Source organism: Filicampus tigris, chromosome 22 (assembly GCF_054856515.1).
Source record: "Filicampus tigris isolate MCC_2025a chromosome 22, RoL_Ftig_1.0, whole genome shotgun sequence".
Lineage (NCBI taxonomy): Eukaryota > Metazoa > Chordata > Actinopteri > Syngnathiformes > Syngnathidae > Filicampus > Filicampus tigris.
In genome coordinates this window covers 3436384-3462015 of record NC_141238.1, presented here as the reverse complement: position 1 = coordinate 3462015, position 25632 = coordinate 3436384, and the positions used below count along the sequence as shown (strand labels likewise).

Sequence of the window (25632 nt, the reverse complement as noted above, 5' to 3'; positions counted from 1 at the left end):
ACAACCACGGGTAAACCTAAGGTAAGTCCTTTGTTCTATTTTGCACATTTTCAAAATGGTTTCTAGCCATCACTCAAACCAAAGCAATATTACTATTATTCAGATAGCGTGATTAGGAGAAAGCATTAATCCAAAATGTATTCAAAACAAATGTAACTGTCTTTATTTAATTGTAAATAATTTACTCAGCAAGAATATGTATTTTTTTCTGGAATGACCATTACACTCGTAGTGTATACGTTTTTTTATCAATCAATCAATCAATCACATTTTATTTATATAGCACTTTTCATACATAAAAATGCAACTCAAAGTGCTTTAAAACATTCAAAGCAAAACATAGAATTATCTTCAATCAAAAGAAAAGATAAATTATTTAAAAGTTGTTGAAAGCCATCCTATGGTGCGGACCGTTGCAAATGTCAGTTATGTGATTGCTATTTTCATGGTAAATTTTACTCGGGACAAAATATTTTCAACTACATAATTTTGAGAACAATATTAATGGACATAATTGTGTCGTGGTTGCTATCAAAAGGGGAAAAAGTTCGATTACGTATTACTACGAGAGCAAAAAAGAAAGCAAGAACATTGGTACGATTAGTAATTTGTCATTTCGAGTTGATTTATTTAAATCTGCCATAACTCGTCTCGATGGCTTGTTGCTTTACACGTTGGACCACTAGATGTCGGCAGATACAAATCCAAGTGATTAAATGAGAGCCGGCTGGTCAAGGCAGGTAAGTCATGTCAATTCTGTACACTTAATACTGATGAACCGTCACCCTCCTAAAATAATGGCTTGAATAGTACCTCCCCCCCTTTTTTTTCTTTCAGAAAACACACAAAACTGAACCAAATACTGATTATCATTATTTCATCACAGGTGTAGAACTGAATAATTTGTTTAAGTAAGGTTGTTGCCGATGTATGAGATGGTGGCTGGCATCCTGAGGTTTATAAGGAAGTTGGGGTTGAAATAGGACTTAATGGCCATTATTTTAAGAGGGTGAGAAATGTGGGTGTTTCCCTTGGTGTCACAGTATGAGTCAAGGGCAAGTGTCCTACTGCCCCAATCAGATATGTCAAAAACACGGTTTCATCATGCATAAAGCAGTATAATTGGAGCACTGATCAAACAAGTAAAACAAAGCAGAAATATCTGAAAAGTGTATTTAATATGTTGCTGAAACTACTTTATATGCTTATGTGTCGATGATGTACTGTGCTCCTTGTTAGTTTATTATTGCTGTCACCTGGTGCCCGAGTTACTTGGTCACCTCCAGTGTCAGCCAGTCAGCTCTCTTGCTCCACTGGCTCAAATACAAAATGACCACACTTGCAAGGAGCTCCTGACCTCCCTAACTATGCCACGCCCCCCCCAGTCACACATCCAATGCATGAAATCTACAATGTTTTAAAATCGTTCCAATCTCTTTTATTGGGTACGTGTTTATCCAACGCAGTGCTATTTACTTCATTCAAAATACGGAATGCGAGTTGGGTGAGTGGGCCCATTTGCCAATAAATGGGTGGCTCCCGTATGTCCCCGTTGCCAGGAGACATGCAAACATATGGCTGGCTGGCGTTTCGTGATATTGGGAGAAGGAGAGGGCAGACAATGTCGGGGAGGAAGGGGAAATGTAAGATTTAGGGTACGTCGCCATGGAGACTGAAGAGTGATTTTGGGAAACACCTCATGTATGTTATTAGCCCAACCCCCTTTGGCAATGTTGTGGCAACAAAGTGGTCTCACTGATTCTCATATTGCCCTGACATATGGACAAAATGGTGGCCGCGAAACAGACACTTCTTGTGTCTCAGCCGTACATGACTTTGCTTCATGAGGCTATTCCTCACCCAGGGGATGGGTGTTATTTATTCATTAGAGGGGGTTATTAATAATCGCAGTGACTAGTCGGTGGCTAAATGGATGCTGCTGGGCATGGAATGGGTTAATTGATAATAAATGAGGTAATGTGCAGTGCAGCATGGCGAGTGAAGTTGCGCTGGCTCAGCATCATGTTTATCCCCAAGCCACCCCACCTCTGTGCGATCAACAGAGCATGAAAAGAACTGCTGCAGTGAGCCGCTCTCATTCACAGCTGGATTAGCAGGATGTCCAGTTGTCTATTTTGCAGGCGTTATTCTTCTGTTCTAGCCTAAATGACACAGAGAGCAGAGGGTCTCTCGTCTGTCTGTTGTGCAGCGTGGCAATGCTCTGTCCTCCGCCGGTCTTGTCTTTGGGAGGAGGCACTGCTATTTGTCGAGGGAGGAATGACTGGGGGGGGGCGGGGGGGTCACCTTTTCGTGAAGCGGCCTGAATCAAATCCGAGACAAACAATCGTTGACTGATGTTGACAGTCATTGTGTGAAATTGTTTGCTTTCTCAGGGCTCTCAGAATTAAGAGTTGCGGACATTTGTTACGGAGCCCGACGGAAATACCAATACCAGTATGGGTATCTGCACCATCCTCATAATGAAGAATGCACCGATACTGCACACAATACCGCATCAACGGCCTGACATACTAAACACCTTCCTGGAAGGAGCCACGTCAGCCTTGTGGAAATGATGTAAAAAAAAAAAAACAAAAACGGGTGACAGCACCTTTCAGCCGACCGGACATTATGCTCCGCTCGGGTGGACACCAAGTTTCGCCCGCTACGCTGTTTTTACTCACTATTTTGTAGTTAAACACACAGAAGTAACATGGCCTCCTATGTGCATATTATCCACCAGACTGGACATGCTTCTACGTCTCATATTTCTCCTCCTTCATGCATAGTGCCCCCTATTGTAGAGACTCGAGGTGCCACATAACCAAAGTGCCTTGTCTTACAGGCTACATTTGCATGAAATATGTAGTTGGATGTTAAAATGTCAGAAAGGACAAGCTGTTAAGCTGTTCTATTTGAGCAAGTCTTATGTCATGCTCAAGAAATGTTTGTGTTTTTAAACATTTGGTTCAGATAAATCATTTTATCCACAATTGCTGGACCAGAATGGTTCTCGGTTTCCGCGAGTACTCAAATGAAGTACGTTTACCCTTGAAGTTGCTCTCAGTTTGTTTGTTACAAGAGGGAATCCCACTGCAGCCGCACACTTTCTTTTGTCTCTTCACGCTCAAGTCGCATTAGCGCTCGATGCTGATATAAATAACCCGAGCGCATTGATGTATTGACGTCTGCGTGTCAGGGCGTCTCTCTTCGGCCGGCCTCCCAACTTTTGTATCTCCTAGCTTTTAATCAATGGGCGCAATCGTCCCGAGTCCGACCCCTTTCACCGGCGATTGATGGCTGAAACAACAGGGGGAGGAGGAGGCGGGTCGGGTGGGCGGCTGCTAAGCAATCAAAGGACGCCAGGCGATGACTCAGACATTTCTGAGGCGCTGTCTCCTCCGGTTGCCAGCCGGCCCCTCTAGTGTGGCAGACAATCTGCTGACTCCTTGCCGACTTATCGGATGTTTGCCATCGCTTTGGTTACGCTTGCAGACTTAGGACCGGCATAATGCTCGACTGATATGAAGTAGCTAGCCATTCTGTTTGGAAAAAAGAATGCGTGTGGATAATGTTACAATGGATTAATTGTTTTTCTAGTCCCGTACAAAACATTCATTAAATACAGTTCCAATGTATTGAAAGATGGAGTCAACTCCAAAATGTTCTTTACAATAATATGTTCTAGGCATCCCCACTAGTCTAAGCTTGATATTCGGATTCATATTGTGTTTGTGGAATACGAATTAAGCAGCAAAATCCACCTGTTTTTAGCGGCCATTTTGTCACTTACTGTCGACTGAAAATGACATCGCAGTCGCTCAGGGCTCTGGTCCCAACCAGTCACGGCTCGGCTTCAGAAAACAGGTCATCCTTGATTGGTTGTGACCTGAGCCCTGCGCAACTGTCATGTCATTTTCAGTCGACAGCAAGTGACAAAATGGCCGCCCCCTCGGAAGGATAAAAATGGGCGGTTGTCGCTTCCTAACTCATATTCCACGAACACCATTGTAAGCAGAATGCCGTGTTCAGACTAGTGGGGGCGCATACAACATATTATTGTCAAGACATTTTTGGGTTGACCTCCTCTTGAAGTACATTACAGTTGCATTTGATCTTTCAGAGCTGTTTGTTTTCAAAGATACTGTATATTTCGGCCCAGTTTGTGCAATACATATTAGCTGGACTGTCATAGAAAGGACTGTTGAACATGTCTTCCATTGTGCTAATGGATGTCTAAAAGCAACAACGCTCACTGTCTGCTTAGGCAGGATGCTGCTCAAGTGCTCAGCTTCCTTTGAGTGTAAATGTTTTGCTGTGCTGTTTGATGCCACTTGAAAGAACCAGTTCTCTTCTACTCTGCCTCCCAACTTTTTCCTTGGCACAAAGATATAGACTTGAAAAAGGGGACGGGGGCAAGATGAATGCTGTGCAGGTGGGAAAACTGTGCTTCTGAAAGTACTCAACATTATGCAGACGGAGCTATTAATAGCGGTAGGAAACAGCAGTTCTGCTTCAAGTGGACTGAATTACGAATAATTGAATTACGAATTGAATAATGTCACACAGCGGGGTTATGATTAGCACTGTCACACTCCGGAGTAGATAAGCATGATAAAATAGACTTGAGTGTGTGTGTGTGTGTGTGTGTGCGCGCGCTTGTACAGATAATCACCCGCACTCTTGTCTGTGAAGCAAAAAGTATGGAGAAGGTGTCTGCCGTCTGCATATTGAAAGCCGCACAAACTGCGCAATGGTAGGGATGACTCAGTGAGCGCGGATGAAGTCGGAGGGAAGGAGGACCCCAGGGGTTTGGGGGGCGTACTTTTCATTACAGATTTTCCCAATATCGGGACATACATTGCGGAAGATTGGCACTCCAGGAAAGACCTGATGAATGCAAAGGCCAGCTTGAATGCATCCTACTGTTTGTACTGCTGCTGTGTTGAGGTATACTACAGTGGAAGCTCCACTGTTGAGTCAAAAGTCAAACAAACCATCATGGCATACGGTGCCCAGCATAAATGAGTGCACCCCAACAGGTCTGAAAGAACACCTTTCGTTTCCCTTCAGAATCAAGATTTTCTATGAGATACTATACTACAAAATACTCCCACAAATGTGGGCCATTCAATGCATGCAAACAAGATTTGTTCATTCGTACACACAAAAAAGTCATTTTCTTCACAAAATTATTAAAGACCGTGTTGTAGAGCCCTGAGAGAAAGACTGACAACTTGTTCATTCCAGGCCTAGCAGGCATGTTGCTGTCCATAAAAGTCATGGAGGTCACACAAAATACTCAAATAAATCGTTTTTGTTGTGGGCTGTATTCATTTTTTGCATTCATTAAATTAATTAAACATCTTTTTTATTTATTTATACATTATATAATCGTGTTAGGAGTAGAACACATACTGTACGAAAAACATTTTGTCCAAGTTTGGAAATTGCCTTATTTTCACTGAGATATATCGAATCAAATCTTTACATTTCTCAAGGGGGTTGTACAGAACTCGTATATGCTGAGCACTGTATACCGCAGATCAAACTTTTTACACAGCACTTTTTACGGCAGTGAATAATTATCAGTTTCATGCAGTCATTTCACCAAGCAGATGCTAATAAATACACTTATCATAGACTCCAAACACTTCTGACAATGTCCTTCTGTTTCTTAAACCACTGCCCGCACAGCTTTTACAGTAGCCACTGTTTGACTCTCGACTTGCTCGTTCCTATCGGAAGGAAATTCGAACATCAGCCTGTACCTTGATAATTACTCTAAAAGTAAGTGGTATCCCCTTGTTTTTGTCACAGGCCCATCAATGTCCAGCCCCCGCCGGAGGGCATTCAGCTATTCAGCACATAGGTTGCATGTAGCATGAACGTTCACTGAAGGCCCGCCCCGAGCCCCCCTCCCCAACGCCCCCGGCCCCGCCCCGGCATTCCTGCCTTTGCCGCTGACAATGCCGCGGCCCAATGAGCCGACCCAGGCACTTTCTATTGAACCTGAGGATTAGAAACCACTTGTCAGCCTGTCTCTTTAGAGGCCCCGCACATACCGTACATAGGTTGCCGCTCATACATTCACGCGCACACCAATGGAAAAGTCCGACACAGGTACATCGTTGTTATGTCCGGCCTCAATGTTTTCCTGTCTGTGCGCATTTCCAAAAGGTTCACATTGTTTTTCTTGCACCCGTACGTTGGTTGTAATAGTCCAGTGAGACTTTTCTTACCGTCTTTCGCTCAAGTTATCTCAGTTGGCTCAGTAAATAGGCCACACGCCAATGGCTACACAGAGGCGATGAATAAGACATGGTGGTGAATGCAAAAATGACTTTAAAGCACACCGTCGCTGAAATGCTGCTCTGGGAGAGTCTTTGAGGCAGGCGCCATCAAGTTCAAAACTCTCATTCGTTTACAATAGCAACTTTTTAAACAGCTTTTTGGGGTGGTAAAAATATATTCTAAATCCCTGCCGGCAACGATTAATGTCATTGGTTTTGAACGACTGGCCTGGCCTGTTTGGCGACGCAGCGTACAGTGACACCAGTGAACAGGATTACAGAGCAGCTTGACAGCACAAAGATGAGGCTTTTTCATTTCACTGTGGGGCTATTTTAAGCACTGTCAAATCAATCCGGAGAGGCGGGGGGATGTTTATTGATTTATTTTCCTTGATTAACGAAAATGGAGGCGGCGGGATTTTTGCAGCAATGACAGCGGACGATTAACCTCGCATGAAAAAAAAACATCTCCCCTCCCCCCGTCGCTCATTTGGATTTCTTTCATCCCCATCCATTTTATTTTGAGCGGCCAATGCCTGTTATGTACCAGTAATCCCATTTCATCCTGGGGAAGATCATGAATTCATCATACATGCGATGTTCACAATTTAGATCTGAACCAAATTTTATTGTGAGAAACCATCTGAAACTATCAGTTTTGTGATTTCAGCTCAGTGAGCATCTAAACCAGGGGTGGGCATAACATAGCCTGGGGGCCAAAAGCGGCCCGCTCGGCTCTGTAATCAGGCTGACTGAGCATTTACATACATGTATATTCCTGTAGTATTTGTTGTATTAGTTTAGTTGTCTTTTTCTAAATAACGGTTCATTTAAATGCATTTGTGCATTAAATATTTTTCATTCACATAGCTGACTAAATAATGGTGGCTTGTAAATGATCAAAACATTTAAATATATGTATTTGAATACATTTTGGCAAATTAATTACGTCTTGAAGTCGACTAATCGCTAATCGCGTGTCTCGGCAGTCTCCCGGTCAGCCAGAGGACTTTCGGGCTCCTACTCATTCCAACGGCTACAGTCAATTTCTATTTCTTTCTATTCAACAAAATATGGCAATATGGCAAATATCGACAATGTCATCCGTTAATTGACCTTGACTCAACTTTCGTCACATTATCGTCAACTGCAAAAAAAAAATGTCGCTCAACCACTAGTCTGCTTTGGACAAAAAAATATATACAGTATATTTATGATTGAATGTGAAACTTTTCCATCAAGTTAGCCTCAATTCCCAGTTATTTCCCAAATTGTCTCTGTTAGTATTTATCATCACATTGTCTTGAATGCAATTTTTTAAGCGCTACCTAAAACGTAGGCCTGATTCGTGATTATTAATTCATTCTTATGGGAAATGACTTGCCATACCACTTGACATCTCCCAGTTAATTCAGTTTCATGCGATTAACGCTATCGATTAGCACGACTTTAGCGTCGACCTTCAAGCTTCCCCCTCCCGAATAGGTTCGATACCGCTCGGAAGGCGAATAAGAAGGAGAGGGCCCGTCGCCTTGAGATGCAACATCCCGACAATGGCGAGAGGATCACAGCTGGCGGCTGGGCTTGTAACCCTTGGATACCAGCAGCCCTCCCCTCCCACTACCCCGTCGGCCTCCCAAATCTTATTCCCTGCTTGTTATGCAACAGGGGTTTACGCCATGCGCTACGGGCTAGTTAAGTATTTATCAAGCCTCTTGTGTAAGCGGTGGACAGGCGGCGGCTGCCAGTTGACCCAACGCCGTCTCTCCTCAACGCTTGATCCGTTTTCCTGACATTTACTCTTAAGTGCTTGCGTGTTTTCCCCCCGGGACGCTCCCGACTCATGCCTTCAATTTTGCAATCGTGCCTTCGTGTGCGTGCCCAGCGTGAGTGGAGCTCGGGCTCCCGTATTTTCCCTGTAATACTCCCATCCGATGCGGCATCGCAACTCCTCCTAAGAGAAGCGTCACACTCCTCCTTTATGCAGGAGAGTGACAAGGAACAGCTCGTCAGTCAGCCCCTGGATAACACGTAGCTTTATCCTAGCTCTCAAGAAAACGATGAAAAGAGTTGCTTTAAAGATAACGGCTCATGTCAGAGTAAGAAGTCTGTTGATTTTCAAGGAGATACAAACATTCCTGTAGCCAATACAGTCACAGTGGATATAAAAAGTCTACACATGCCCACAAATGCCAGGTTTTTCTGCCCTAAAAAAAATGAGGCCAAGTTAAATCACAAAATCTCCCATGCACATCTGAGGGGAATCTGTTATAGTCCAGTAAAAGCAATTTGGGGGTTGGAATTCCAAAAGGTATGTTGGGCGTATAGACAACACTGTTTGTCACCAAAAACAAGCACGTCGAGTTACGAGAATGAGATCCCAATACCCCACCACTTGAGTGAAGTGAAACAAAAATGGAGTGATCAAACTGTAACTCCCTCACATGTAGGCAAGGAGAGCCACAGTTGCTGATACACCTTCAGTGTTTATTTCATGGGACAAACAGTCCAATGAAACACACAAGTGCAAGAAGACATCGCTCGAAAGGCGCTGCTGTAGGCCACTGCTCACGCCCAGACGTTCCCACGCAGAGTAACCAACTCCAGCTGCCGACGTCGTTCGCTAGGCCATGTCCCTTGTAGGTACACATCCAACACATGAACACGAGAGTAGCTACATTCAGTAATTACACTTTAAACCACTTTTTCACTTGACATTTTTGCTTTACTACGTTTTTATATACATTAGAGTTCTATATTTGATGTAATCACTTTATGGCTCCATTTTAGAAACAGTCGTCAGGCTGCTGCTGACCACGTGGTCCGTATTAGCTTTACTCTCCTTCCCAGTTGCCTCCCGCTGCATTTAGTCAGTCAGATGAGGTTTGGACCGTCAACACCCGCGCTCCTCATAATCCATTTTCTCTGACGCGAGCCAGTAGGGCGAGCGGGGGAAATGTAGAAAGAAGACACATCCATCATCATTCCGGGGAAGGGCCAAGCATGAATATTTAAATTTGGCAGCGCTGCAGGCCAGCTCCCCTTACAGAAGGTGTTGATGACGAGGGCATCGGCGGGCAATCGAGCAGACCACTGAGATGGAAAAAAATGACCTCAGATTTTCATCTTTGAGGCTGAATAAGATGACAGCTCTACACAGATCTTGCCAAACAGCTTTGGCATTATGTCCTCTTAAAAACAAAAGCATCTTACTCCTACAGCTAGGAATCTGAAAAAGCGATTGCTAACCGCAAGGCACACGGTGCAACCACCGCAAGGCACACGGTGCAACCACCGCAAGGCACACGGTGCAACCACCGCAAGGCACACGGTGCAACCACCGCAAGGCACACGGTGCAAAGGCACACGGTGCAACCACCGCAAGGCACACGGTGCAAAGGCACACGGTGCAACCACCGCAAGGCACACGGTGCAACCACCGCAAGGCACACGGTGCAACCACCGCAAGGCACACGGTGCAACCACCGCAAGGCACACGGTGCACCCGCCAGGACAACATGGGTTGGGTTTTCGCTTGTGGAGGCAGCACTTCATCACCAATGCCACTTGACAATCGGTGTGCAGATCAGTGTATGTGACACATGCGGCAGACACATCCAAAACAAGCACAATGTTGCCAAAATCACAAATTGCTTGCTGATCCTTGCCATTCCAGCCTCTTTTGAGGGGGTGGTTTGCTCAATCAAACGAGCCAGGGCTCAACCCTCCTCTCTTAACTGCTGGGCCAAAGCAATATTTTTATGTTAGACGGGATTTTGGCCTCAGCGCAAAGACGGGAAAAAAATGGTGAATTTGCGAATGCCCAGGGGCTTTTCTCTCATGTATGTATAGAGCAGTGCCTTTCAAGGGACCCAAGGGTGCTTATTTGGACTTCCAACTCTTCAAGGTTATTAAGAGGTTACATGGCTAAGTATCGAAGCAGGTGATTGATTTTATTTTCAGCACTAAGCACTCCTACATTAAATAAATGATTGAAGCACCCTAAATAAACAGCTTATTTCGTATTTTGGCACATAAGCCATTTATTCGCTGGCTGTGAATCCTTGGTTATGACAAGAGTGTCAGGAGATATTTTCAGCACGATAACAACACTGAGGCCAAGTGTTTTGTCATAAAATAGAACATTTCCGAAGCGGGATATAATATTCGCGTTCGCTCGCCGCTGCTTAACTTTGGCTAACGAAGGACCCATTTGCAATTGATGGCCAAATTAAACAATCCATTAGGGAGGCTCGGCAGTGTGGACCGCAGGCACTGTCGTGCAATTTTCAGGTTGATTGCCACAGGATGTGCGCCTCTGTCACTGTGCCAGCTGTCCCTCCTCAGACTGACGCTTCCTCTTTGTAATGGAAGCTGTGATGAATACTGGCACAGTTGTGGCACAACAGCAGACCTGTCTTGCTATCTTTCTATCTTGTCTTATCTACACACGATGCCCTGAGCAAACTCAATGCCGACCCGTTGTCCTTGCCAAAGGCCTCCATGACTCAGCAAAATATTTATTTGCAGGTATCTCTAATGGTTGTCACAAGTGGGCAGGCTTCTATGAGTCAACATTATGAGACATACTCAATATCAGGGGATAACCCATTCAATTTTAAGGTGATTTTCCTTACAGGATAGCTCATGATACTGATACAATAGCCCTTCAACTACCTACAATATTTACATGCATAGGAAAATACGATAACAATTCAATAATACCAAATAAGTGTCCAAACGTCCATGCAGCCAGCTTTAGCAGGGAAGCCCAGACTTCCCTCTCCCCAACCACTTCATCCAGCTCTTCCGGGAACCCTAAGGTGTTTCCAGACCAGCCGGGGGGGGGTCAGTCTCTCCAGCATGTCCTGGGTCGTCCCTGGGGCCTCCTCTCATTGGGATGTGCCCAGAACACCTCACCAGGGCGTCATCCAGGAGGCATCCTACCCAGATGCCCGAGCCACCTCAAATTAGCCCAAATAAGTATAAAAAAAAAAAAGAATCCAATGTACCCAAAACCTTAAGCCGTGTGTGTGTGTGGGGGGGGGGGCGTGCGTGCGTGCGTGCGTGTGTGTGAGAGAGAGAGAGAAAGAGAGAAAAAATTTGTGTTTTTTTTAAACTAAAGTACTTGTTGAAACTGCCGAAAAGAAATCAAAGCCCACATTTTGGGTGAGCTTGGTTGACCGTCGCCCCGCCCACCTGCAGCGTTACCGTGGCGACTGCCGGTTTACGTGATGACGTCAGATGTATATGAGCGAAGGCGGCGGGCTCTTGTTCTTCTTTTACCGCCAACCGAGCGGAGTCTAATTCCCTCCTCCCTCTCACGGACAGACTCACTGCGCAGCGCCCGCCTCACCAGCATTCGCCGCCGGCCACAGAGCTACGGTAAGACACGGTTTGCCCGGTGGTTCTACCAACGCCACCCTACTGTCGAGTTACCGTTCGTGAAACTGTATTTAACCACTAAAATAGACATTTAAAGCAGCGTCAGTGGCGGGTAGGCGGCTAATGCTAGTGAAGTGAGGCAGCAGCAGCCATTGAGCTCGACCGTCTCCTCCATGATATGTTCATTCGATTAACTGTCACGCTGCCTTAGTCCATAACGACGACCAACATTAGACCGATTCAAACAAAAACCAAATAGCGAAATGTCACCGTGTTGAGGCTTTGCAAGATTTTGGAGTTGACCTTATTTATAGGGGATGGGGGAAATCATGTAGTCAACTAACGCGATAACACGACGGGAAGACATACGATGTAAAATGATGTCGATAATGGCGGAAGATGGTTGAAAGTGTGTCACGTTGGAACCCCCCCCCCCCCCGAAAAAACAAACAAAAAAAAAAACAACTTGTCGACATGATGCTTTGGTAGTGGTGCCTACCATAGTACTACGAAGCTAACAGGCTAAGTGCACCCGACAATGAGCAAAAGGCAAGGCCGGTGGCTAAAGTTAGCACCTAGTAGCATTTAGTCGGTGGGATGAACACGGTTTAGCTACGTTGACACCGCCCGGTTGTCGTTTGCCAAAATAGGCTTACGGGTGTGCTCCCAAACGATGACTGGTGGTTTCGATGTGCACTTTAACGCGATAGGTTTGTCCCCCCCAATAAGTCAGCCAAGGTTTGCTCCTCTTGAGCGAGCAACACGTGGTCGCTGGCAGGATCAGTGGAAAGGGCTTTTGGGACCTGCCGACTTGGGGCAGTCCTGCAGTAACATCCTAATAGAAGGATTACTGGAGTCTTTTATATTAATATTTTCGGGAAAACTAGAAAAAAATGCAACGAACAAGAAGTGTCCTGTTACCTCTGTCCAACCGTTGCGGATTACATCAACTAGGTGATTAAGAATCAACAGAAAAAGCAAAAACAGTTTTTATTAAGCACATTGAAAGACTTGCGTTTGTGCAGTGATTCCCAATCCAGTTTCACTTAAGCCTTCTGAAAGACATTATTTAGCCCCCCCAAAAATCTTTGCTCATGTAGCTTTGACAGCAGCATACAGTAACAAACAGAACAATTGAAATGCGTTTCCATTAGGTGGCAGGCGGTCTATAATTGACCAATGGATTTTTGTTTGCTGGTGTGCCATGAGATTTTTTCCATTCAAATTGTCCTGATGTACGGGCCAGGATCAGTTTGTGATGGAATGATAACCCTAAGCAAAAATTACAGCTGTGAAATGTGTTATTTGGGATAAACAACAAACATTTCACATACTCTGTTGGTACAGTAGTAAACATAGAAAAATAACGATTGGAATTTTTCAAATTAAAATCAAAATGCAGAAACACTTACTTCTCGGGGGGACTGGGACCAGACCCCGTAAATAGCTAGAATCAGTGAATAATTTCCATGGGGGGAAAAAAATGTAAACTTTTTTCCCCCCACAAAAAATGTGAAAATGGGGGTTGCCGTGAATAATGGGATAGATTCCCCCCAAAATCCACAGTGTCTGAACTGCAAATGTGCAGGGGTTCCGCTGTAGCTACTTTTCTGCTACAGTCTGCTTTGTGAAGTAATATCAGGATGGAAACAAACTCGTGTTGGCTATGCTAATTAGCTTGTTTTCTGTCTCTATAGTGTTTATTTAACCAATTGTGGACCCGCCAACTCTCATAGCTGGTTGCAAGTGTTAATTTCAAAACAGTAATTTAACTTCTTGAATTTGTCAAAGAATGATTGGGTGTTTGTCAGATTTATCAGGCATACATTCATAAATGTTCACACAAAATAAGGAGATGATGTCATGAAAGTGATATCGTTTGGGAAGTATTGTCGAGCAGCCACTCTTTTGCCATCCTTCCTTTACAAATCCACTGTACTTGAGAAAGACAACTTTGTACAGTTCAGCTGTATTTGTTTCAATTCAATACATTTGGCACAAATCTTGGTTGTGACCATGTATTTAAGTGCAATTTTTATTGACCTTTTGTGTAGGGGTGGGCGATATATATCATCATCGTCAGTATTGCTTACACGATGTGCGTTTTTACATTATTACATTGCATGTGCCTTTTTACATTATTACAGTACATTACAGTATTTATACTGTCTTGAAAAGAAAAGTCGAACGTGTCCATTGATGGCTGCAATGAAGGAGAAAGTGATGAAATCCTCATTCGGCGAATCAGCGTGCATTGCCGTCAAAGGGGGCGGGAGTGATATACCTTCATTCTGCGAATCAGCGGGCAGAATTCACGTGACTCTGCGATCGCAACATTGTTTCAAATATGGAGGACCGTCTTGGCGACGTAATTTAATAACGGCAAGTCCACATCCCTAGCCTGGAAATGATTCGGGGTTGACAAGACTGACGTCGGTCAGAATAGCATAGTTAGATGTGCCAAAACGGTCACCCTGAAGAGCCGTTCACCTACAAATCTGTTCCACCACGCACCGTATGGATTAAGAGGAAAACTGCGACTCCGCAAGCATGCTAAAGAAAAGCTAAGTAAACACACTCAGAAAACCCTCGCCGATTTGAGCAAACAAATACACTGTACCATTGTCAGAGCAAGTAAACGTTGGCGAAACATGACTAACGACGCCATCAGCATAACGTTACTTTATGTGAGCATGTTAAACTTGACAGGATGTTCGATATTCGCTGACCGGTCAGTTTAACGCGCTCGTAGTCCGCATCACAACTACATTTGTGACTGTATCACGTGTACTACTAGTATGTGTAGGAAAATTTCAGTAACTGTCTGCATCCTCTCACTCCGCACACCTGCACTACTATCAGAGCATCATTTCTAGCCTGCTTCTATTGCTGCTCAACTGAACCGCACAACTGTGGATTACTTTACCTGTGTTCTTCAACTTGAAATTGAGTTCACAGGGCGTTTTAATCCTTAGTCGAAGTTTGAGCTCTTAGCTTGTGGACGGGTAAATGGCGCATTTAGTTTTTTGACCTTTTTATAAGTGCTGCCCAAATTGAACCACCCAACCTGCTGTTTTGAGTTCCACAAAGCAGGGAAATCTGCTTTCTCCTTCCCTCCTCTTGCATCCTGAGTTGAACGTGTAGTGTTTAGGCAAAGAATGTAATTGGAAAGATGCACGGTTAAATGATTTGTCTTTTATTCCACTACGCTTTTTATAAGACTGGCTCAAAATGGAAGCCATACATCAATGAATTATCACAATTTTGAGCTCACTGTCATAGGTAATAGTTGAAGTTACTTCTTTGGCAGTTCTTATTAAAAAAGTTTCTTAGTGCCTCGTCAAATATATCCCCTCAAAACAATTTAATGTTCTTGTTTTTAAACTCCCGATTCTTGTACAGCTAGTTCTGCTCCTCCTTCCGGCTCAGCCATCCAACTGATGATAGTGATGGTTCTTCTGTGCACACTGTAAACGCTAACAAAGGTGACACATTTAAATAAGCTTGCCTGCCATGTGCCGTCACAATGGACTTGGGACTACAATGATGGGATGTCATAAATAATGCAAGGCGTCAGCCTGTTTGTCATTCAAGTATGTCTTACTCATTGTTTTCTCTTTCTGTCTTTTTTAGCATCGCTTGAAACTCAGAGCTGAGATGGCAGACCTTGACAAGTAAGTATGAGTGTCAGTCAAACTTTGAAGGTTTTGGGGCGAACGTCTGCTTGCTGCTGTGGGAGGAAGTTTAAATTTGAAGCCGCGCCCATATCCATACCAAGTCATGTCAGTTTGAAACCTCATGTGCATGTGCTGTCGTCTGGTTTACCATTTTGACAACAGTCTATATATATAGTCTTTGATACAAAGTGGCAAATGGATAAGATAATAGTCCTCCAGCGCGTCCGTCCCCCTGTCAGGGTTTCACGTTTCATTCCTCACAACAGCAGCAATGTGGCTTTTTTTGTCTGATTTGTGAAATGGTGCTCTTAAATAATTTTCTCAACCGCTTTTGATTGGCCATTGTGTTTGTTTGCCAGATAGGTAAGAGTAATAAGTCTTCCGCGTTTGCCCATTTGGCTGACTTTTCCCTTCTCACCTCCCCCATGAATAGCAAAGACCAAGCCGAGATGGACCCGGCAGATATGGAAGATGTGGAGGAAGTGGAAGAGGAGGAGACGGTAGAAAATTCAAAAAGCAAAGGTAACCTACAAAGCTTTCATTGCTTCTGTTTCGATGTTGCAGCCAAAGTCTCTTCCATTTTAAACTGTTAATCGGATTCAAATCGACATTGCAATGTAGCATAATGCAATTTTCAAATTACAAAGGCTTAAAAAAGCCCAATAAAAAACACTCGTTTCATTTCAGTCAGTCGATAGGCTTTGTTTTGTGTGTGTGTGTGTGTGCGCGTGTGTGTGTAATTCATATTTATATTCATCCATGGAGTGTTAATTGACTGCTGGGCTCCTGACTTATTCAACCATATTACTCTGACGTAAATTTCCCAAATGACACATTTTCAGAAACAGGCAGCTAACTAATTATGACATACCGAAAGAAAAAGTAAGTTTAAGTAATTGTATGCTCACCCGCTGTTACCCTTCTGTGGTGGTGACGTCACAAAAAGAATGAGAACGTGTTTTCAGATCTATCTAGATCTATCTAGCCATGTTGGAGCACTACACACAAACTCTGGAAAGTAACATGAGCACAGGCGCTAAAACAGCACAAGGGGTGTTTGGGTTGTTTTAGCCCACTTCCAAGGCAATCCGGGGTTACCATGGCACCGGCCGAGGCACTTGGTGCCCTCTTACAAAGCAACATGATGTTGAAATGACTCCATATTGTTGCTTTTAAAGGCTGTTACACAACTGCGGACCCGATTATGTTTACTCAGCTTGCTGTAAATATACTCCAGAAAGCATTGTAGCTCAGACTATTAAATAGACTTAAACGGATAGAAACAAACATTTTAATTGACCTTTGAACTGAGCGTCAATCTAGTCCGGGCTCGCGCTCCATTCACTTCTTTCCAAAGACGACCATAGAAACTAATTAGTCTGGCTGTTCGCTTACTGATGGCGTTCGTGTGTGTCCACAGCTCGTCAGCTGACAGAGCAGCTTATGCAGAATCCACAGATCCTGGCTGCGCTACAGGAGGGGCTTGACGGCCTCAACGGTTCACCATCAGGGTACATCGAAAGGTAGTTATTTTTTTGGTGTGTACTGTTAGATAAGCGGTTTGGAAAATGAAATGCGTGTCGCAAAGATTACATTTGTCTGCATATTTGACGGACCCCACTTGCAGCGTCAAAAGTGCTTTGGCCCTAAAAAGGATTCCTTGAGCCAGGACCGTGCAGGCATATTAATTTATCTCCCCACCGAGAAACTTGAGTCTGGGGCCTTGTCTACACGTAGCCGGGGTTTTTTAACAACCGTATATCCTGGCCGATGTGACCGTAAAATAAAACCATGCAAAAATCCAATTTCTGATTTTAATCAGTTCCCTGGCCCCATGCCATTGCTTATATGAAAAGCAAATGACAATCACCACCCCTCCATGTCTGGGATTGCCTTTACTTCCCCTGCATCTTGCATCAACTTCCACAGAAATAGTTAATTTAAACTTGCTTTCCTGTGGAGTTGTACAGGTGAGGCAAGGCCCCTCCCCTCTCTGCAAAATATTTGCAACTTGAAGGCACATACCATTTGGGGACAAGTTTCCAAGATGCCGCAGAATCACTGTTCTTGCAATGTATGAAACCCTTTCTGATTGAACACTTGTAGCACAAATGGAAAGAGATCTCCTGGCTAAATTATTGCCTTGGCAAGTTTATTTCATCGTTCTTCTGCCATAAAAGTGGACCATGTGGATAAATGATTGCTTTTGCAAGGGAAAAAACAGTCTTTGGCAATGTTCAATTCCGCATGGCTTTTCTTGTCATATGGAACAGGAAGGAAGGATGAAAATTATTCTCCTCGCGAGGTCTGCTTCTTAGCAGTAAGTTAAGTCGCTGGTTGCGTGTTTTGAAATGTAAGCTCCACAGGGGTCAGAAAGTCGCTAATTTAGCAAACACTGGCTTTGCTTTTGTAAACTAGCTCCACTTTGCTAGCAGCTATACAAGTAGTGGAAATGGTGAACACCAGCGGGGATGCACTTTATAAACAATGGAAACCGTTGAAAAATGTCGCCCCAACAAACTTGACTTAATTCTATAATGCTTTGTGAACTTGACCCATTCACTTTAGCTATCCAGGGGCCTCGTGGCATTTCCTCAGTATTGCTCCATTTTGTGTTTAGTTTACCAAAGGTTGTGAAGCGACGCATCAACGCCCTCAAGAACCTGCAGGTGAAGTGCGCCCACATTGAGGCCAAGTTCTACGAGGAAGTCCACGAGCTGGAGAGAAAGTACGCTGCCCTTTACCAGCCGCTCCTCGACAAGGTACGTCGCCATCAGCACCCCTCCTCATTAGTATATATGTATGTGTATATATTTATATGTATGTGTATATCTATATATATGTGTATATATACATATATCCGTATATATGTGTGTATATATACATACATGCATACATACATACATATACATGTTTTTGTATGCCCACAGAGAGCTCATGTAAACTTGATTTAATTTCAAATTTAGGACAATTTGTTTTATTGTATTACTATCAGCCACCTGATCAGTTGGATTTCTTTTATTTTTTTTTCTACAGTTATGCGAAATCCATCCAAAAGTCATGAGTCATGACTCAGCAGAATCAATTATGGAAAATAATGTTGTTTCTTGCAGAGAAGTGACATTGTCAAAGCAGCGTATGAACCCACAGACGAGGAATGCGAGTGGAAAGCAGATGAGGAGGAAGAGCTGACAGTAAGTAAGCAGGTACAGGTGACGTCTATGCTCGCATGTCTGCCCCCCCCCCTCCGTATTCACCGCTAATATTCCTCCCTTGTGTCTGCCTGTGGGGCGGGTGGGAGCAACAATGTAAGCAAAGCCGTGTTGCCAATGAAATGTCCACCCTTGCTGCAGGATGAGATGAAGGAGAAGGCTAAGCTAGAGGAGGAGAAGAAGGACGAAGAGAAGGAGGACCCCAAAGGCATCCCTGAGTTCTGGTTAACGGTGTTCAAGAATGTGGACCTGCTCAGCGACATGCTGCAGGTGAGCATAGCTGTGTTTTGCCTCCCTCTGCTGGCCAACATCTGCTCGTCCCCACCCACCCCCTTTCGAATGAGGACACGCTCACTTTGCTGTCTCCTCAGGAACATGATGAGCCCATCCTCAAACATTTACAAGATATCAAAGTGAAATTTTCAGACCCGGGGCAACCCATGGTGAGTAATACAACATTTTAAAGTGTTTAAGAAAAATAATAAAAAATTGACAAGTAACCACACTCTTTTTTTTTTTTTTTTTTTTTTTATCTTCCTCTCCCAGAGCTTCGGGTTGGAGTTCCACTTTGAGCCTAACGACTTCTTCACAAACACAGTGTTGACGAAAACATACAAAATGAGGTCAGAGCCCGACGAGAACGACCCTTTCTCCTTTGACGGACCTGAGATCATTTCATGCACGGGGTGCGTATATAAGTACACCTAGGACAGAATATATTTTGTTTATTGCATTAAACCTGAAGTTCTGTTGCTCTGGCACCACAGTTCCACGATCGAATGGACAAAGGGCAAGAACGTCACGTTGAAAACCATCAAGAAGAAGCAGAAGCACAAGGGCCGTGGCACCGTCAGGACAGTCACCAAAACTGTCCCCAACGACTCCTTTTTCAATTTCTTCACCCCACCAGAGGGTATGCTTAGGAAATACTTCCTATTAACTTTTTACCATTTTTGTGTGTGTGTATTATTATCTCATATACTCTTGTTTCCTCCCACAGTCCCTGAAAACGGAGAGTTGGTACGTGCTTTGTGGCTTTCCCAAAACAAAAAAACATCAATTATCTGTCTCCATATTCCTCAAGCCAATGAGTCCCACTCTCTCACACACACACACACACTCTCTCTCTCTCTCTCTCTCTCTCTCTCTCTCTCTCTCTCTCTCTCTCTCTCTCTCTCTCTCGCGCCCTCTCTCTCTCTAGGATGAGGACTCGGAGGCGGTTCTGGGTGCCGACTTCGAGATCGGCCACTTTATCCGTGAACGCATCGTTCCCCGGGCTGTGCTGTACTTCACGGGAGAGGCCATAGAGGACGACGATGACGACGTGAGTGCTTGATGTCGAGTTTATCAATGAAATGGGGCAGGTCCTTTCCTTTAAAAAGACCATATATTTGGATTTTTATTTGTTTTTGTAAGAATTGGTATTAATTATTCCAGTAACTCGATTCAACAACTTTTTTCCGATGCTGGCATGACATCAGAGTATTAATTCTTGTATCCCATAACATTTTTAGTTCATCTAGGTGTTGAGGTGCTTCCAATGACTTGCAAGAAGTAAACAGTGACAAAATGACAGGTTTGTAATGCGCTTGTGTATTTTGCAGTATGATGAAGAGGGCGAGGAGGCTGACGACGAGGTGAGGCTGCACATGATTTGGAATAAAATGGCTGCCGCCGTTTAAGTCAGCATCGCCCGGCAAACCGTTATATTGCTATCATTTAGGAAGGCGAGGAGGAAGCCGACGAGGAGAACGACCCTGACTATGATCCCAAGGTGAGGCCCCGCGCACGGCAGTTCTCGACTTCTCGCTCGTGACATCTCCGCACCCTTAAAACCTTTCCCGGGTCATGAGTTTGAATGTCCCTTCATATCACAAGTACCATAAAGCCTCTAGTCGACTGAGAACTTGTGGTGTCTTTTCAACATGCAGAACGCATACTGTTTAATGCATCTCATTGCTTCAGCTTGGATTTCTTGTCACCTTAATTCGGCTCCTTAGCTAAAACGACACTCACAAGACCCTCCACTCTTCACTGCCATCTCTTTAACTACTTCACATTTTTGTTGTGTTCACAATAGTAGCAGGCGCCAAGCAGCACATCTTACACACTTCTGTCAAAATACACAATGGATAGAGAATTGGCACATTTCAATATATGCTTGTCAAAGTCAGCCCATTTTGGGGGGGCGGATCTGTCCCATGTAAATACAGAGTACAGCTTTTGTGGCCACGGTGGAGGAGCGACTACTTTTCAAAAAGCGACGAGCAACAATTCTAGCCACTTTTTGGTGTTATTGGTGATTCGCTTTGTCAGGACTGCAAATGCATGGTACGTTTGCAAACCACCAATACCTAATTTGACTATATAGCACGCAGCCAGACCCGGTTGTATTTGCACGTCATCCTCAAGCCGCCTGATTACACTGTCAATTGGTATGCAGATACGTCCGTGCATGGAAAAGAAAAAAGAAAAAAAAGAGATTCTAAGTGTTGTTCAAGAAAAGTGCTTTGAGGTTTTGCCCTCAACTCTATTATTCTGAACACAACTGTCCTAATCACCACTTTTGCTAAAAGCGGAAAACTGCCACATCCACTGTAGGCCTTGTGTGTTTCCACCACCACATGAACCAGCATGCTGCGCTTGACACCCTGTATGGTACTAGTTTTTTTGTTTGTTTGTTTGTTTTTTTTTAATTCTGCTTTACTCATTGTTGTCTTCATCTACGATCGGTCACGTTTTTTGGCATACTTTGTCAGCTCCTCTTTAAATTTTTCCTCACTAGGTTTAAGTGGTGACAGTAGAAAATAACCCTGTCCCGGTAGGTACAGCTTGTCAACTGTCGGCTTACTACCATCACCACCCCAACCTTTCACCTTCTTTTTAATACATTTTTTGGGCTGTCTTTTACTTCTGTCTTGCTGCCATGACCTCCTCACTAACTCATTGGTTTGGTTTTTTTGGGAAGCTTAACCCATAGTGCGTGCTGCATTTGTACCCGTTTCATGTCTGTATGTTGAGACTAGTCTTTTGTTTATGTTCCAGTCGTTTTTTAATTTTTGTTTTGCCAGAATTGTTTGCTTTCTGTCGATGGCTGCGTGTGTTTGGAACATCATTGATCCGTTTCATCCTTGAGTTTTAATCCTCCTTCCTCACTGATTGCTGCAAAGTACTTAAATGCAGAGAATTACAACCTCACCAAAATATGGTTGCTCCAGATTAAACACTACAGTCGTCGAGCACTAAATTGCCAACCTGTAAGAGTTGAGCAGCATCCAATGTATCTCCAGTGTGGATGGCACGCCGCCACAGACAACTCACTGAGCAGCTGCCATCACCTCTGGAAGGACGCCCCAACCCCCCGATGATGAGACTTTAATTAATGTCGGCGCATGCTTTTCAACACCCCCCGTTTTCACTTGAGGATTTGGCCACGGCTGCATAACTACTCCTCTCTTTCTCCAAGTGCAGGAGCCTGAAATTAAATTGACTGTCAGATTTACACCGCAAACTCAAGCCAATAGCTACCAATTGAACAACAAGCGTGTGCGCAACCATGTGATTCACATATTTCGAATGTGGCCTCCACTCAAACAGACTGTTAATCACAAATCACACGAGCAAATTCTCAAGATGATGTCTCAAGAAAAGAAATTGGTGTTGCCTGCAGGGGGTTTAAATTTTCGGAATCCTGGAAGAGTATTATTTGCTGGAAAAAGTCACTGTTTTTGTGCCCAAGGAAGTATGTGGATTTGAGAAGATATTTTAGTCAAGACATGGCCTAGTCTAATAGAATAAATGTGCTCACAATCTCGTGGCATCTATTGACAATTAAAAAACTTTTTCGGTGGGCCTCTGGGGTCAAATCATGTCCCTGACAAAAAGCAAAAACTCAACAATGTTGAGACCAAGCATGATTAAGCTATTACTGTTAAGTTTGATATTTGCGTCATTAGCAACAGTTCATTCAGCTTTTAGCTGAATGGATTAGGGCTGTCCCAAATGATTATTTTTCTGCCGATTAATCTATTAACTATATTTACGATTAGTATAACAATTAAATGTTTTGACTAATCAAGCAATTTATTTTTGGTTTGATTATGAACAAAAACACTTCTGAACACTTGAATTCTTTATTTCTTAGTTAAAAAAGCATCATGACTTGAACATGAATGAGGTATTTCTCCGTTTATGCGCGACAGTGAAACAATGTTTGAGCGCGTGTTCAGCAGCCCAAGTACAAGAATAAATAACTCTTAAATGAACACAAACTCCCATGACGTTAAATGCTGAAGACCAGTGCAAGTGGTACCAAACAGAACTTTTTGTCCAGCAGAATTTAACACAATTTCACTTATCCCCTATATTGTTCTCTCTAGGCATCGAAGTAAAGGAATGTGAGCATGTTTACATGGTCAGGTGTCAGGCTTTCTTTCTTTCTTTTTTTTTTTTTCTTTTTTAATTTTTTTTTTTTTTTTTTTTTTTTGTAACAAAGTTCCCAGCAGTTGAGAAGAGAGACACTTAGATGGTGTTGGAAGTTGTGGGGACAGCCAGGTATGATCTGGCCAGCAGAGCCAGGTTGGGGAACTTTTCTTCGTTGTCCCTCCACCTACTGCACTGCACTGCACTGGGCTGAGGCTCTTGCTCTTTTTAAGTGACTGTTGTTCAAAGTACATTTGTACTTCCTTCCTCAACATTTCACCTTCATGGTCTTGGCCATCTTCATCATCATTGCTGCTGTCATCAGAGTCTGTCCATTAGTGTGTCCAACAGAGACTTGTTAGCCTTGATTGGCTTCTCTCCTCCCGGTTGGTCACTGGCTGAGCCTGAGGCACCCTGCTCCGTACCTGTCTGAAGCCGTTCCGTCTTCCTTCTACTTACTTCACGTGCAAGAACCAGAAGCTCATCTTCCACTTTTTTGATCTCACTGGGTGACAGGAAACTAGGCTTGTAGTATCTTTAATCGAAATAAATTTAAAACGCACATTAAGAAATGTTATAACACTTTCCAGTTTCCATAAACTGAGACAAAATACTCAAAGTAAAAAAGGAGACGGTAAAATAAGTAGCTGGCAGTAATAAGTAAACTGGGTTATACACATGCAAGGCAATAGTACAATAATGCCAAAATACACAAAGCCTGGGTCACGGTCAGTAGCAAGGATACACACATTTGGATCATCATCATCCTCCTCAGTGAATGTGGGCTCTCTGGTGTACTTTGAAGCTATCGGCGGCTGCCTGAAATGAGTTGATGGGAGCACACCCAAACTATCTATTCTGCGCTGATTTCTGTCGACTCTTTACCAGGCGAGGTTAATGTGGAGACATAGTGCTCTGCACTTAGGAAGGGTGTGGCTTCTTCAAAAGGTTTAAGAGCTACCTCAAGTTCCTCTCGTAGGGCCCATTGGCCAGTCTTCAAGTCCAGGTAGTGATTTTCCCCTTTTTGTCATGTGTGGGTCTGACGGGACTGCGGTCAGTGGCCACCGCTGCTCCAGAAGGCGACTCACCGTGTCGTACGTACTGTTCCAGCGGGTGGATCCATCCTGAATTAGTTTGTTCGCATTAACACCCATGGCCTTTTGTTTGCTCTTTAGTTTACTGCTGGCCAGCTCACTCTTCTTGATCTTGCTGACCAAATTGTCTTTCTGTTCTGCCTTTACAATTGACGGTATGAACGTGTCGACGTAATCATGTCATCGACATTCGACGGTGTTGTGCGTGCCGACGTATTTGCCATTGGTGACGTCGACTAGTCGGGACAGCCCTAGAATGAATACTTTGTTACGTGAACTAAATGAAAGAATTCACGACTCCATTAAACCCAAAGTGATCAATATTTTTGTCAAGAGAATAATCCAGCTTCTTTTAGGGTTTTTTTCTAGCTTTGTTTGGAATAGTTGAAGTGTTGTCTTTGGTTTTTGCTCAGCTTGTTCAATGTCGTGTTCCTATTGGTCTCTTGCAGAAGGACACGGCCTCCCCAGCTGAGTGCAAGCCTCAGTGACGTGTGGCCATGCTGCCTCCAGGATCCAACTGCACTGTTAACAACTTAAAAAAAAAAAAAAAAAAAAAAAAAACACAACAGGGGAAAACGTACATATATATATATATTACAAAAAAGAACTAGTAACTTACCGCCTTATAATGTTTTTGTATTTTTCTTGGTAGACAATTTGAAGGTTTCAAGGTTTTCGTTACAAAAGAACCTTAATAAAAACACGGTAATAATACTTTGAGCCTTGTGGCTCGTTATATAGTATTTTACTAGACCTGTTTTCTTCTGTACTATAGAAAGGACAAAAAAAAAAAAAAAGCATGATCTTCACCGCTAAACTAGTTCTTGTGAAGTCTTTTTGTGGTATTTGCTCTTAGACAACAGCTGTGATTGAGACCAGATCAAACTCATTCCACCCCACTCCCTTATATTTTTCCTCGGTGGGCCTTTGTATAGCGCTTCAACTGTACAGTTCTTCTTACTCCTGTACCAAAACATTCCAGTAAACAACATGATCCGGGTCCATTGGTGAAGCACTCAAGGAATTGAACAAAAACCAGGGTATGAGCCTAACTACTGCAAGGGTCCACCATTTTATGCGCCAGCCTCCATTTTATGACGTCCCCAGACGTAGTGGTCATCTTGTTTGACACTTGGTAGCACACTACGTCTCACTTGCCTCCTCTATCTCTAGTTACTGACTACGAAACTCATGTTTATCACTGTAAATGAAAATGAGGGAACGTGTGACAAGACCCTCCCTCCACCGATGTGGCCAATGACCCACCGCCCTCCTCTCTACCCTGCAACATCATTCCCACCTTTTTGGTGTACCCCCTAAATGGCCACAGGAGCAATATTGAAGACCAGAAGGGCAACTATTTAAGTTGCCAAAATGGCTGTTTTTTGCCTGGACAGCAGCTGTTGTCTAGGCAAATCGATATGCTACAAAAAATACTGATGTTCTCAATTTCTGTATGTGTATGTTCATGAATAAATCGGTTACACATGTCAAAGTTGACACCTGTGGATGATTGCATTTGTCAAGAAGCTGGAGTAGAACTTCTCCC

General features: G+C 43.7%; 1 protein-coding gene across 5 annotated transcripts; it reads left to right on the top strand.

Annotated features, from left to right (window-relative positions):
* On the top strand, positions 1-25583 carry nap1l1 (nucleosome assembly protein 1-like 1). 5 transcript variants are annotated; one of them, XM_086021920.1, is made up of 16 exons: positions 11531-11678; positions 15312-15352; positions 15789-15877; positions 16776-16878; positions 17976-18117; positions 18469-18561; positions 18709-18837; positions 18939-19010; positions 19114-19253; positions 19335-19480; positions 19568-19587; positions 19769-19891; positions 20172-20204; positions 20291-20341; positions 21353-21388; positions 24533-25583. In XM_086021920.1, exons 2-15 carry the CDS (start codon positions 15336-15338, stop codon positions 21356-21358), a joined length of 1164 nt encoding a protein of 387 aa, XP_085878046.1. In that variant the 5' UTR covers positions 11531-11678; positions 15312-15335; the 3' UTR covers positions 21359-21388; positions 24533-25583. The 5 variants fall into 5 exon arrangements, with proteins under 5 accessions (XP_085878044.1, XP_085878046.1, XP_085878045.1 ...); XM_086021918.1 differs by lacking the exons at positions 11531-11678; positions 21353-21388 and adding an exon at positions 1-21; XM_086021919.1 differs by lacking the exon at positions 21353-21388 and having other exon boundaries at positions 18469-18549.
* Positions 25584-25632: the final 49 nt, after the last annotated feature.